Source organism: Choloepus didactylus, chromosome 5, assembly GCF_015220235.1.
Source record: "Choloepus didactylus isolate mChoDid1 chromosome 5, mChoDid1.pri, whole genome shotgun sequence".
NCBI classification, from domain to species: domain Eukaryota; kingdom Metazoa; phylum Chordata; class Mammalia; order Pilosa; family Megalonychidae; genus Choloepus; species Choloepus didactylus.
In genome coordinates, this window is record NC_051311.1 from 62,875,731 (window position 1) to 62,891,375 (window position 15,645).

A 15,645-nucleotide genomic window follows, 5' to 3' on the forward strand; every position below is an offset into this window, starting at 1 on the left:
ATTCAAAGGCCAAGCTCTTTCCACAATACTGTGAGGTAGAGAAACTTGCACAACAAGTCTGAAACAAGGACCCAAGTTTCCATCCTTTGCAAAAGAGGAGTCAAGCCCTGCTGTCGTGGAACAAATCCTGTCAGCTGGCTCACAGGCAACCTGATTTAAAGAGACAAACTTCTACCTGATTTACTTATTTTTCTTCCCATTGGTTGGATGTAATCAGGTCCTGGGTGTCAGGGTCCTTTGGTCTCAAGCTGTGGGGATACTGGCTTCCTGTGCTCTCCAACTAAGGGCACAGACATCAGGCTTGGGGAACCTACAGCCACGCTTTCGTATCTCTGCCTTAAGCCTACAGTTCTCAACTCCGAAGCGCAGGGTAGTGGTTCTGAGAAAGCAAGTTCTCTAAGCACACAACCACGTAAAGGGGATAAGATATTTATTATTGGAGTGGCCCTCATGGAATAAGGGTTTCAAGGCTAAAGGCCATTCAAACATGCCTATTGGTAACTGCTTCAGCTTTTCACATCCTAGCCCCACAGTAGGCTCTCTAGCCTGTTGCCCAGAGACGACTCTCATCTCTGCTGAATTCCTAGATCCCAGAAGCAAGGACTACTCTCAAGATAAGACTTCATTTTAGGAATATTTTATTTGTCTTTTGTGATTACATAGTCATTATTGCTGTTCTAATACAATCACTCAGACATACAGATTTTCAAGAGTCTAAGAAATGACATCCCTCAGAGGTCTTATTTCCTTTCAATAAGATGACAATGAGAATTAGACTATTATTTTTTGGGATATATATGTATATATAGTTCAGAACTTTTTCACAAATAATTTGCTGGTGTTGCCTATTTTCTTTCCGTAATTTTCCTGTTAAAAAAGCTTAATGCAACAATGCATTTTTATCTCTTTTTTTAAAACCATGACAGAGTTAATTTTGAGAAAACCACAGGAGCAGCAACTTCAGATCTGTTCAGAGAAAAGCCAAGCAGCAGAAAAGCTTTGCAGGAGTATGTGGCCATGGGGAGCCGTGCTCATATGGAAAGGTAGGATGGGGAGGCGGGAGGGCAAAGGGAAGTTATATCAGATACAATGTTTTGTAGTGAGAAAAAGAAAAGTGACTATTTTGATTAATAAAGTAATAAAAGACCTTGAAAAATAGCACAAATTCATTGTGGAGAAAACGGTATGCATCCCCACAGGTCAGGGCCACATGTAGAGAGATAATTCGCTCTCTTTCCCATACTTCCAGGTACCTAGGATGCATCTAAAGGTAAGAGCTCAGAGAGAAGATGACATATTTGCTCTGATTCCAAGGGTAGAGGGAATAATGACCAGATTCCAACACTAAGGTAGAACCCAAATACTCAGGAGGAGGCGGGGCCTTTCTTCTTCTTGATGGTTGATGAAACAGGGTCCCCAGAGAGAGAAAGAGAGATCTTCTGAAACTCAAAGGCAAATACCTCACCATGGGCAGCAACACTAGCAACCTAACCTAGAAGCCCCCAGCATGGCTCCCTTTTTGTTTAGAATGGGCCTCTTCCCTCTAGCTTGGCATAGTGTACTCTGTAACGATCAGCACATGCTGAGCTCCATAGATCAGGCTTTGCTGAGAACAGTATGTTAAGATTTTTGGCCTAAGAACATAATAGACTAGAATCCAGATTTCTGCCTAATGGAATCTGCTTGGATATAAGATGAGGTACAAAAGATCTGAATCTTTTGCTAAAGAGCTCCAATTAATACAAAAATCAGAAATGGATAGGCAAAAGGAAAAACTGAGGTGCCTATTAGAATTTTTAGCATTTATTATCCTCCTTATAGGGAAATACAGCCATGTGTGTGGTACTTCTCCAATACTTACTGAGACATATGTCCTCCAAAGAATCAAACTCTGTGGGCTGAGCCTATATACTATGTAATGAGGCAAACAGTCACATACCCAAGCTCCACCTCTCTACCTCCAAAAGTAAGGGCCCTTCCAGACTAGTCCTGAGGGTATATGTGAAGACCTGTGGAAGCTGGAGAGGGAGGAGGTGGGGGAAGAGAATCAGAGTGGGAAGGTTACAGTGACCCTGGGTAGTGTGACATTTCTTTGACTCACCTGGTCTTCAGTCTTTGAGGCAGATGGGGGGGGGGGGGGAACAAATGAACAAACCTGAGAGTGTTAAACAGGATTGTCATGGGGGTAGAGGGGCCTCATTTAATTCAAGATTCCTAGGGTCACTCTAGACTATTAACTCTTGTTACCGACCAGTGGAACCCTTCAGTAAGAATCCAACTCTTGGGTGGGACATATGATTTCTGACTGCACACATTACTAAATTCTTTGCAATGCTGGGGTTACTTAAGAAACTTCTTCTGAAATACAGAATCCTTAGATGGAATAGGCCAAAACATAACATGATATCCCAGCAGAGAAGAAAGGACAAAGATCAGATTGCAGAGACATTAGATCTTGGTTTCATTGATGGAAATGGCCAAAGGGATGAATATCTGATGAGTTCAAACTAATCAAACTAGCTTTGATCATCTGGACACAGTGTACAGTGTCATCTTTGTATAGCTTGGCCAGTTAAGCTGCAAAGCCCTTTCCAGGCGATACACTCTGCCTATTTAGAAAGCGGGTATGTCAAGCTGTGGACCTGAAACACCTGTCCCATTTCCAAAGCACTAACTCTCCAAATCCCTTGGAAAGTATGCTTTTCCCTTCTCAGTTTCAGAAGTTTCGGAATTGGTTTCAGGCAATAACAGGAAGTTCCAGGAAGCGGTGTTTCACAATAAGCCCTTCTTTTCTGAGATGGTGCCAATCTGGAGGGGCTTCCTGGGAAACTATCTGGTTAAATCACAAGGAAGTAAAACAATGGGTCCGAGAGGAGCTGGTCCCCACTTCCTGAGCAGTGTTTGGATGGGTTAGAAAGATGGCAAAACAAATGACTGACAAACACCAGAGTTGCTGAGGACATAACAGAGGCACAATACTCTTAGAATCAGAAAGCGTTAAAATGGACATAGATATTCAAGGAGAAGAAAGGAGTCCTGGGTAAGGAAGGAGACCCCCATAGGCACATACACAGGCACAGGCACAGCTGAGTCCTCGGTGTAGCTTGCCAAAGCCATAACCCTCCTTCCTCACGAGCCATTTTATAAAGAAGGCAGTGATAGTGATGGTCAAGGCTGGGAACCAGGCCAGGTTAATTCAGTGGTTTCTAAAAGGCCTCACCTGGGGAAGAGCCAAAGCTGAGAAAGGCAGCTGCTGAAAATTTATTCCAGAAAACCCCAGGAAACAAGGAGTGTGAAATCCCTGGACTAACTCCTGATCCTGGACAAAAGAAAAATGGCCATTGCCAAGGATTCAGAGTCACTGGGGAATGATGCACAAGATGCACTGGGAATAGGTACCCCATTTCTTTCCTTTCTCAGCCTGTCCTCTGTGGCTCTCAAGGCCCTCAAGGCAGTAACCACACTCTGGGCCAAGGCTACAGGCACAGGATTCTAGATTTTAATAAATAAATAACCTAACATATGGTCTATAGGGTGAGCATGGCAGGCAGCTCTGATTGGAGAAGCAGCTTGCTGGATTCTTTCCTGTATAGCAGTGGAGAAAAGACTTGGAGTTCTATTCCCTAAAACTTCTTCTGGCTTGAGTTACAGGAACTTAATACCTGGAAGGAAAAAGAAAGATGAGACTGTGATGTTATCAGCTTGCGGGGATGCTGGGACAAGTAAAGCCTGCCTAAAGGTGCAACAAGGAGGCAGGGACTTTTCTGGAGTGTATGCTAAGGGCAGATTACTGTGGTTCTTTTTCATATGAGTATTTTTCCATAAACAGATAAAAATCATAGCAAGAAGATGAAATGGAGAAAGGCAATTCAGGACAGGAACACTATTTAATCAGCAGAGAGCTAGGTACTCAAGCTCCACCTCTCTATGTCCAAAAGGCAAATTCAAGAAGGCAACTGCTAATATTGGAGATGGCCTTGAAATGGGAGGGAGGTGGATCTATTTTCTGTGTGCACGTAAATGCGGTGGTGGATGCAGAGAGCAATTTCAGTGCAGGAAACACATCACTACCCAGGCTTCCAGAGGGCCCGCACTGTTTTCTGGGGAGCCCAAAGCACCTGTAGTAATTAGGCTTGAAGGGTCCATTCTTGTTGAGTCCAAGATACTTAGCCTGTTCATCTGTCAGCTCTGTTAGGTGGGCATCAAAGGTGGGCAGGTGTAGGCTTGCCACATACTCATCTGGAACAGACCACAGAATCCCTGGTATAAGCATCCATACCTCCTGTCTGGCTGTCTTCCCAAGCCAGGCCTTAAAAAGTTGAAAGACACCTTCTAATTCTTGGAGTGCAAATGAAAAATGCTCACTGGAGCATACCTTTAGCGTCAAGCCCAGTGCTTCTCGGTTCTCTAACATTTCTTCCTTACCAGCTGTTTCAGCCTTGAACTTTTCTTTCTCCCCAGAAAGGTAACAGAGAGTTGAAAGAAGCAATAGACTTTAGGGACTAAAAGAAAGGATGGGGCAGTGAAGGGGTGACAGAATGGGAAGCTCAAACTTTAGTTCTGCCTTGGACTCTCTATACTTTGGGTAACAGAAAAACTAACACCTGGGGGCATCTACTTTGCTCTTAGTACCTTTAGTTCTTACAGGTTTCTGTTTGTAGTCTATTATCTCGATACACGTTACTTATTTATAATTGGAGGTAATTTCCTATGTATTTGTTTAGTTCTTCCCAACTCCATTATACATTTGGTCATAATGTGGATTGCTCTATTTCTGTTTATCCCTCCAGAGCATCTGTTAAAAGGAAAATATGTCAACTTCTAATAGTTGTTCATACTTGGTGCTAAAGCAAAATAAAACCTGAAGCTGATTTATTCTCTGATCTTTGCCTAAGAGGTTATAAACACACTATATTGGTTCAAGTGCTTGAAGCAGATTCTTAGAAATGCATACAGTTTAATGTTTCTCTCATATGAAACACCCACATAACTAAACTCTTAACAGAAGCCATTCAGAGTCTCTCCGTTGGCCTGAAGCAGTGAGATCAGAGTTAGAAGATGTAGCATGAAAAATCTTGCTTGGTTGGTCTGAGAAAAATTTGATAGGGGCTATTTAGCAGCCTCTCCCTTGGGGTAAGCTTTTTTTTTTTCCCCCCTTCTGTAAGATTCTTGCTGCAAGATACTTGTAGAAAGAAAATTCTTAAACTCATGGGCTGGTAAACTAAACCACAGCAAAATGTCATGACTTCACTGGGGTAGCCCATGTGGAAAATGTGATAAATCAACTGGAAATAAAACTTAGGAATCCTAGTGCTACTTTTACAAGATAAAGGTATCCTTTTTTTTTTTAATTAAATTGTTTTATTGAGACATAGTCACACATGGTATCCTTTTCTTTGTTAATCATAAGAAATTTAATCTCCCCGAACTTCTTTTAGCCTCTGATGCTGGACCACTTTGGCAAGAATGGGGCAGGAAGAGCACATGCTTACCCATTTTCTTGGGCAACAGGTAGACATCCTGCTTATAGCGACCCTCGGGGGCATTGTAAAGCTCTATCAGGGCGAGAGCCTAGAAGAGCAGAGAGATGGATGCTGACATGCCATTCACAGCAATCTACCCCGTATCACGTGAAACCCTGACAGTCCGAAGACCCTCTCCGGGCCCACTGCTTTCCCACTCTGGAGGCCTCACCTGAGTAGTAGCAGTGATTGAGAGCACAAAGGTAGGCACTGTGGAGCAGCTGAGGTTCAGCAAACGGCCCTAGAGAACAAGGGTTAAGACAGGAATGGGTTAGGACAAAGTGTCTGGCCTTTGAGGTATAAGAGCACAACTGCCACTTTCCGATCATTTCCCAACTAATATTGCTGGATGAAAAACAGATTTTCAATAAATAGGAATTACTTGATTGGCATTTAAATGAAACCATAAGAAATTCTGGAATATCTGATGAAGGTAACAGATAAAAGATCTCTGGGATTGTACAAAAGGGAATCGAGAGGGCCACATGATACTAAGCCTTTTGCTGAGGCAGGGTGTATCTCTTGAATTTTCTACTCTCTCCAGCAGAATATTCTCAGTCTGAGTAATCAAAATTCCTTTGAAAGACTGTCCCAAACAATGATTGAATCAAATTCAGACTTAAAAGGGGGAGCTCTCTCCAGGCTGTGAAGGGAGATGTCTTTGGATTTAGGAAGCTATGCTCATTTTTGTGCTTCCTCCTCAGTTTGGCTCTCCTGAATTCAAGGGCAGCCTTGTATTTTGAATTGGTAATTCAGAGAATAACAGAGCTAGAAACTGCCCCCAATCCTATCCTTTCTTACTTTGTTTCCTAGGAAACCTGACTACCTTTTTTGTTCGAGCCACAGTAGCCAAGAACAACTGTGGTGCTTGGTTTTGTCAACCCAAATTACTAGGTGGGACCTCCTAGGGAAACTAGAAATAAGTCACCAGACAGCAGGCTGACATCAAAGTTAAAACCTGCCCACCCCCTCCTTGTACACACTCCTTCCTTGTGAAGAAATAATTCAGTACCTTTAACAGATGTCTGAAAGTATCTGAAAAGATGAGAAAAGTCAGGAAAAGGTGAAGAGAACAGTAAATTTATGGGCCTCTAGAAAAAGATGGCATATCTTACACATTTTCATATTCAGTTTCCTTGATTTAAGAAAAGGAGACTGACTGAAATCAAAACCCACAAAAAAGTATTATTATTATGCTTGCTATTTTGTTATCTTTCCCTAACAAGGAGGAAGCTAGAGTGCAAGAATAGGAGACATCATCATAGCTGTCAAGGAATCCAGGACTAGGGAAGAGAAGCTTTCAGGAAAGGAAAGGTGGTCAAACATTGACATGGAAGGCTAAATGGAATGAAAGTCAAGAATAAGTCGGCAATTGAAGAGGAGGATGGGGAAATATCAAGCAAGCAACCAGTATATAACTGGCTACCTACTACACGTCTGGCTCAGTTCAGAGGAATGGGCACTCAAAAACAGGGAACCTATCAGCAAAGACATGACTTTTCCAGAGCTTGCCTAGGACAGTTAACAGTCAGGAATATCTACTTTGTGCTTACTGCTTTAACCATCCCACAAAAGACATTATCTCTTTGTAAGCATCACTCAAAGTGGCATTGGTTCTATCAGTTAATTCCTTTCACAGTAATAGTCATTATCTGACTCAACCTGTAGAGTGACATGGAGAGACAGGATAATTGGTGAAAAGTGGGGAACCAAAATAGTTTCTTAATTGCTGAATGAAAAGATCTTTCACAATTAGAAGTAAAATGCATTGGTAAAGTAGACATACTTGTGCTAAAGAGAAAGAGTTGAAAGTAAGACAGAACATGAGGAGGAGGAGACCTGGGTAAAGCAGTCTCTCCTGCCAGGGATGAATCTCTCTGTGCCAGCCCAGGTCTTACCTCTGCCAAAAGTACTATCCTCTTGCCATCTGGCCATATTACATGGTCAACTTGGGATCTCACTCGCTCCCAGGTCAGCTCTGGTGTCCGCAGACTCGCCTGGAACACATACAGCAAGCACGTCATCAGCTGTGGCAAGTCCTGCTTTGTGGGTGAAAAGATGCTGAGGGGAGCCATTTCAAATAGCAAGTTGAAAGGAGCAACCAACATGCCAGATGGAGAATACCTGTCCTGGGTTGGTTAGGACTGTTCCATCTCAGGGAATTTAATCTTAGGCCCAGCCAGGGAAAGATCACTCAGGATGTCATTCCACAACATATACTGTATGCCCACTCTCTGCTGAGCACAGTACAAGGTGCTATGAGAAATACAAAAGAAACCAAAGACATGGTTTCTGCCTTCAAAAAGCTCACACTTCAGTTGGGGACATAAAACAATACATACGGGAGGGGATGGGCGGGGGGAAGCCTTTGAAATCCTTACAAAGCAACATGCAAACAAATGCAAAGAAATGCAGCACAAACTGAATACATAAGGGCTGAAGAGACACTAAAAAAATAAAGGAGGATCAGAGCTGAGTGGGATTAGTTAGAGAAGGCTGGACGTCCTAAATACAGCGTGCTAGGGCCCAAAGCTCTGCCCTCATCAACCAATGTCCCAGGTTCTACCTTCTCAACGGTCGTGATTCACCCTAAAGTTACAGAAGCTGTGTGACCTAAGTAAGTGCAAATGTGAGGTAACCTTTAAAGGAATGTTTAATGGTAGAATAAGGCCCCCAAAGGCGCACCCTCATTCCATTTCTATATATTGTATACTCAGAGAACAAGAGAAGAAATGTTAAGTTTATTAACAGTAGCAATCAAATAACAGTCACAGACTTAAGACAACTCCTTCTTCCTATAGGCAATGCCTAAAATAGAAATTCTAAAACTAGCCATTGGCTCTCTTAGTGAAATTGAGAAGGTCTGCTGAGTAATAGTTTACAGACAAATAAACACTGTAGTTATACAATAATCATTTACTGAGTAACATACTATATGCTAGTTGTTGTAGCAAAATACACTAATATAAATAAGACCATGAGCTCAGGGATCATATCTTCTTTTCATTTTTGTATCCCCAAAGTCTATCTAACATGCAATGGGGTGCTCAGCTAATGTTTAGAAATACACATTCCTTGTACCAGAGGAAGTACCAATCTAGTGGGAGAGACACTATAATTATATTTCAGTGTATTCTGGATGGTATATGCAAATATAAAATTTCTTGATATGTCAAGTGTCATAAATTGGTTCAACCTTTCTAAAGGTCAGTTTGGCAGTAGCTAGCAAAATTTTATATGTGCCTAATCTTTGAGCAATCAATTTCACTTTTAGGGCTCTAGGCTACAGAAACACTTGCTCAAGTTTAGAAAAATAACTGCCCTAGAATGTGCAATCTCATGTTATTTGTAATAGCAAAAAAATGCAAACCAAGGGAATGCGAAGTAAATCAGGATAGTTCCATGCAATGAAATATTATGTAGTGCTTAAAAAAAGATCTATTATGTGTTAACATGAGAACAATTATTGTGGAGTGAAACAAAATCAAGTTGCAGAGCAATATATATATATATAGTATATCCTCAATTTTGCAAATTTTTAACTTTTTAATATATTTATATTGCTTGAATTTTTAAACTGATTGTATTGCTTTAAAATTAGAATTTTATAAATAAATTTTATAAATAAACATTGTAAATAGATTTAAAAAGGGTTTAAGCAAATGGACCATTTTGGGAAGTTAAAAATATATGAGGTAAATCCCTCAGCATTTGGACCTATCACCATAGAAGGCAATGACCACATAGAGCCAAGAGTATTCCTTGGTGACACTGGCATTTTTACAGAGATGATAGGACTTTAAAGTACTTCAGGTTCTGAATGTCACACCCCTAAGTTTTACAAGAGGACAAGCAATCTTGGTGCTCAAGGGCAAGAGAGCTGCCACTATGATAACAAGAGTCTACTGTCCTAGAAGGTATTCTTTGGGGGAAAAGATATGGTAGAATCAAGGAAAGGGCACTTCTAATGAACATAATAAAAGGATTTAGTAAAGGCAGTTTAGATGGAATGGTTTTGATGCAAGCAAAAAAACCCCAAAAAACAGAAAACACCTGAAGGTTGGTTTGGAGAGAAAGGTGGTTAAGTAATCTCTAGCACTGTCTAAGGGAGCCCCATTTAACCCGATCATAGATCAACTGGCAGGCACACTGGCACAGTCCTCTAAAGAAGGGGTTTCCTTTGGCCAACATAGGTCTACAAGAACCTCTTTAAAGATACCCAATCGTCTTTGCTCTGGATTCATAATCACTAATCAATCTACCAGGAAAAGGGTTCCCTTTGAAGACTACCTTCCCAAACTAGGTGTATGTTCTCTTGTAAATTAGTCAGTTATTATGCTTGCAAAATTGGTCTTATATATATATTTTTTTAATTTTAAACTTTTTATTTTGAAATAATTTCAAACTTACAGGTCAGTTACAAAAATAATACAAACTCCATACAAAGAACTCCAACATACACCTATTCCCCTGGATACCCAGATCCACCAGTTTTAACATTTTGCCACATTTATCATATCATTCTATCCATCAATCAATCCATATCTGTCTGTTTATCAATCCACTTTCTGAACACTTACATCATGTTCCTTGAACAATTAATACTGCCATATACATTTCCTAAGAACAAGGCTGTACACTTATGTAACTACCTTAAATGCAATTTCAAGTTCAAGAAATTCAACATTGCTATAAAGCTTACAGTCTACATACTAATTTTTTCAAATGTCCCAATAATGTCCTTTTGAGCCTTCTCTCCTCCCTTGGTAAATCCTGTCCAGGATCATGTATTGCCTTTAATTGTCACTGTTTCTTCAGCTGCTCTTTTTTTACTGTGGGAACACATCCAAATGTAAAGTTACCCATCTTAACCACTCCCAAGCAAACCATTCGGTGTGTACCCTTATCACCTTCCATTACTAAAACTTTCCCATGTTCCCAAACAGAAACCCTACATAACTCCCCATTCCCCCATCCCTAGCCCCTAGCAACATGTACTCTAATTTCTGCCTCTTTGATACCAATTGAACTTCAAAAGTATACACAAACTATTTTCCTATACCCCTCCATCCATCCACCGTTAGGGAGTTCTTATCACATAGAACACGTTTATACATTATGAGTCTAAAACTACTAGTTTATCACTACATTTTATGCTTTTGCCTTTTAGATGTAGGAAGTAAAAAGTGGAGTTACAAACCAAAAATACAATTTATATGATTTTGAACAGTGTACTTCATTTTTTTTTTTTTCAGGGAGAACAACTGCGGCTCTAATCTTACAAAGCATGGAGTTAATAGTCTTAGGTTAAACAGACACTACACAGTGAATCTTAGGCTGGCAAAAACTTTTAAGGCTTATGTGCACAATGGTTTAACCACCTGAATTGTGAAGCTCACAATTACACAGGCCTTCTATGTGATGCATATGGGTAAGCAGGTCTGCTCTCAAGAGAAAACAAATATGTAAAAGAGAGACATGGTCAAGTGGCAGCTAGGAGCATAATCCCTATCCCAGCTTCCCCAAGTATTCAGAGCATTAATGTTTCTCAGAAAGGAATGCATCTTTCTAAATGACCAACATTTTATAAGCCACTCACTCTTTCCTAAAAATGCAGGAGTCAGTATCTCAAGATTAGGTAAAACTATAAATTCCTACCAGGAAAACTCTTAACTTTTTTTATTATTAAAATAGCTGGATAAATACTTACTAAATTATTCTCCTTTTTCTCACACTATGCATCCAATCCATCAGCAAATCCCATTGATTCTACTTTGACAATATATTACTTCTTAACATCTCCACTGCTCACCCATCTAATCCACCTGCTACCACCTCTTCATCAGAAATACTGAGATAATCTCTTATCCTTTTTACTACTCAAGCTCCAGAAGTATTTTCTTTATACAACAGGGTAATCTTTTAAAAGATAAGTCAGATTTTGTCACTTACCTACTTAAAACTTTCCAATGGTTTCCCTCGTACCCAGAATAAAATCTAAAGTCCTTACCATGGCATGCAAAGCTCTACCCACTATACCTCCTTGAGCTGTCTCTTTTATCCCCATTGCTAATCTTGCTTCTACCCAACTACCCTCTTTCTGTTCCTCAAACACGAAGCACGTTTCCACCTCAGGATCTTTGTTCTCTATGCACAGAATGCTCAGATGGCTTGCTTTTTCATGTCATTCAGATTTTTGTTCAAATGTTATCTCCTCAAAGAGACTTTTCTGGACTACCCTAACTAAAATAGCATTTAACCTTTCTCTATGTCCTCACCTTGCTTTATTTTCAATACTAAGCATTAACTGATGATATATGTCCATTTGTTTGTTAACTGTCTGTTTCTCCCACTAGAATATAAACTCCATGAGAGCAGGGATGTTGATCACTTGTATTTCTTCAGCCGATTAGTACCTGACAACAGAGCAGGTATTCAAGACAAATTTGCTAAACAATGAGTGAACGTTCTGGTTTCAATTATTAGTTTTGTTTGCGATTTCTTTTAGTTTCATTTTATATGTCCTATGACACTACCACCAAAGGTTAAGTGATTTAACTTTTCAAAAGTCCATCTGAGCATCTCCCTTTCTGGACCATTCAGTTTAGCCATACACCCTCACAAAGAAGTGAGACTTGGTCCTTGGCCTATGCTACTGGCAGACAACAGGGTTATCTGGGAGTACCTGCAAAACTAGATCTATTCTTAACACAGCAGCCAGAACAATCCTTTTTAAATAAAAGTCATCCTTTTAAAATGTAAGTCAGATTGTTATGCTTCTGCTTAAAACCCTCCAATAGCTTCCTATTTTTCTTAGATTAAAATCTGGGGTTTTTACAATGGCACAAAAATTCCTATAAGATCTGGACTGTTACCTCCCTGACCTCATTTTCTACTACTTCCCCACCCCATGCTCATTCTGCTCCAACCACACTGGGCTCCCTAATTCTCAAACAGACCAAGCACTCTGCCTCCTTAGGGCAAATGTACTGGCTATTCTCTCTTCTTGAAATGCTTTTCACCTAAAAGTCTACACGGCTGATTCTGTCAAGTCTGCTCAAATATCACCTTCTTCAAATATCACCCTCATCCCTCTACTCAACATTATAACCCAGCACTTTTGATTCTCCTTACCATGCTCTAATTTTTTTTTTCCCATGGTGCTTTTGCCTTTTAATATAGTAAAATTTGACTTATTTATTATGTTTATTATCTTTCTTCTCACTAGAATAGAAGATCCATGCCAAGCAGGGATCTCTGTTTTGTTACTCCAAGCACTCCAAAACCAGCACCTGGCATATAGCAATCACACATGAAAGGTTTGTGACTGGAGGTAAAGAGTCTCTTGGCCTTTATCTGAGACATTACTTATGTTCTGGGATGCCTTGGGAGGAGAGAGATTTTTTTTGTACAATTTGGAGGTAATCTAGAAGTCATAAGGGAGGTAATAATACAAAATACAGGGAAAAATACCTGAACCAGGAGTCAAAAAACCAGGAGTAAAAAAATTTCATTTTTTAATTATTATATTTAACTGACCAATGGATTAACTTTTTAGTTTTCCATTTTAAAATTAGGAATAAGAATGAAACCTTGCTGGGTGGTCAAAAGAATGAAATGAGATAAAGGACATTTTAATATTTGAAAAACACAAAAGCTGCATGATTGTATTTGGAGTTATTTTATTTTATTTTATTTTTTTTTTAAATCATCATTTTATTGAGATATATTCACATACCACGCAGTCATACAAAACAAATCGTACTTTCGATTGTTTACAGTACCATTACATAGTTGTACATTCATCACCTAAATCAATCCCTGACACCTTCATTAGCACACACACAAAAATAACAAGAATAATAATTAGAGTGAAAAAGAGCAATTGAAGTAAAAAAGAACACTGGGTACCTTTGTCTGTTTCCTTCCCCTATTTTTCTACTCATCCATCCATAAACTAGACAAAGTGGAGTGTGGTCCTTATGGCTTTCCCGATCCCATTGTCACCCCTCATAAGCTACATTTTTATACAACTGTCTTCGAGATTCATGGGTTCTGGGTTGTAGTTTGATAGTTTCAGGTATCCACCACCAGCTACCCCAATTCTTTAGAACCTAAAAAGGGTTGTCTAAAGCGTAAGAGTGCCCACCAGAGTGACCTCTCGGCTCGTTTTGGAATCTCTCTGCCACTGAAGCTTATTTCATTTCCTTTCACATCCCCCTTTTGGTCAAGATGTTCTCCGTCCCACGATGCCGGGTCTACATTCCTCCCCGGGAGTCATATTCTACGTTGCCAGGGAGATTCACTCCCCTGGGTGTCTGATTCCACGTAGGGGGGAGGGCAGTGATTTCACCTTTCAAGTTGGCTTAGCCAGAGAGAGAGGGCCACATCTGAGCAACAAAGAGGCATTCAGGAGGAGACTCTTAGGCACAAATATAGGGAGGCCTAGCCTCTCTGGAGTTATTTTTATTTCAGAGTTCCTGAGAGTTTAGAGGGGAAATTCCTTCTCCTCTCCCCTTACTTTGAAGATTTCTCATTAGGGCCCAAGGCATGACCACCTTCCTGTAGATTTTTGGGGGCTTTCCAAGCAGATCAATCCATGAAAGGACATTTATGTGGTAGAGACAGTTTTAGAAATTTTAATATTTTTTACCATTTAGTAAAGGGGCAGGATGGCACATAGTGTAAGTTAAAAAAAAAAATGAACCAACTAAATTATTTGTTGTAAACAAAGTATCATGGTAAGACACAGCAATGGAGCCATGCCATTCAAACATCTCAAGAATAGAAATAGGCTTTGGTAAGTTGTTTTTCTGGCTATTTTTAATAACAGAAGAATAGAGCACAGAGTTAAAAAAGAGAAATCATTTAAAATAGATATTATCCAACAGGCTCTCAATATATCAATTGATCCTTACCTGGTAATGCTGAAGCTCAATCAGAGCAGCCCTCACTGGAGATGAAAGCATGCTTTGCTTGAGCCAGTTACTCATAGAGAAATACAGTTGTGCCAGAAAAATGCCATAAAAATTTAAAACCAGAGTGAAAGTCACACTGAGGAAAACTTTGGTATGTCAGAAAGAAATAAATAACACTTCCATTAACTATTACTTGGGTGACTTAGTAGGACCCAGTGCTATTGGAAAATTTGGATTGGAAAATTTGGGTGAGAATATAATAAAATTAAAGAACCAAGAACCAAAAGTGATAGATTTTCCAGGTTTGAGGAAAAAATGCTACTACAGAATGCCACTGCACTGATTGTGACACCTACAGATCCAATTACTACAGATTGGAAAATGTGTAAAGAGGATATCTAGCCCAATGAAAGAGGTAGAGAGAAGAAGGAACTACAGTACAGTAGGACTTTGTTTTACACGAACTCAATACATGCAAATTCAGGTATATGCGATTGGCAATTGAAAAAAATAAAGATTTTAAAAATTATTTCTATAATTAATTTGCTTACTTATTGTTAGTAGAGTGTTTATTTGCCTTATGCATAAAAAATGTTTGATAGGTATGTTTGTATAAGAAATACTTATTAAATACAGTTATTCCTCTCACATCGTGACTTTCCCCATCACAGTTTTGATATATTGCAAGTCAGCATCAGACATTAGATGGAAATTTTGGGGGAGTTTTGCAGAAGTGGCAGACAACATGTGAAGGCCAGCAGACAACAAACAATGACTAGAAATGTGCAGGATTGTTATAAAAAAGGCATTCTGGTAGACTCTGGCATCATAGGATGAAAGGCTAAGTCCTTAGATGGGATCCTAAAGGCAAATGAAGGTGAAGGTCTACCCTTACATTTTTTCAGGCCAGTAAAGGATAGTTTGAAAATTTTTAAAAAAGGTTTATCTTATGCAATGTAAAAGTAATGGGAGAGGCAGTATCTGCCAATCAAGAGGCAGCTAGGGAGTTTCCTGAAACGCTGCAAAAAATTTTTTTTATGAGTATTTTCCAGATTGTGGGGGTGCTGCACCCCTAACCTCCATGATGTGGAAGTAACTGTAATGGGGTTCACTATTATGTGCAACTTTCAACTTATATGAAGGATCTTGGAATGTGTTGGTCACATAAAACGAGGTCCTACTGTAACTAACAGACACATTCAGTC

General features: G+C 39.7%; 1 protein-coding gene across 6 annotated transcripts in view; it reads right to left on the reverse strand.

The window, feature by feature from the left end:
* Positions 1 to 621: 621 nt before the first annotated feature.
* The window catches only part of AHCYL2 (adenosylhomocysteinase like 2), a 256,607-nt gene continuing 241,583 nt past the window's right edge, over positions 622 to 15,645 (reverse strand). For all 6 annotated transcript variants that reach the window (XM_037836179.1, XM_037836178.1, XM_037836184.1 and 3 more), the window contains exons 13-17: positions 7,421 to 7,519; positions 5,695 to 5,763; positions 5,493 to 5,571; positions 4,119 to 4,239; positions 622 to 3,662 (exon numbers count right to left, since the gene is read on the reverse strand). In XM_037836179.1, coding sequence (XP_037692107.1) covers positions 3,656 to 3,662; positions 4,119 to 4,239; positions 5,493 to 5,571; positions 5,695 to 5,763; positions 7,421 to 7,519 — 375 coding nt within the window. In that variant the 3' untranslated portion in view covers positions 622 to 3,655. The remainder of the gene's footprint in view (positions 3,663 to 4,118; positions 4,240 to 5,492; positions 5,572 to 5,694; positions 5,764 to 7,420; positions 7,520 to 15,645) is intronic.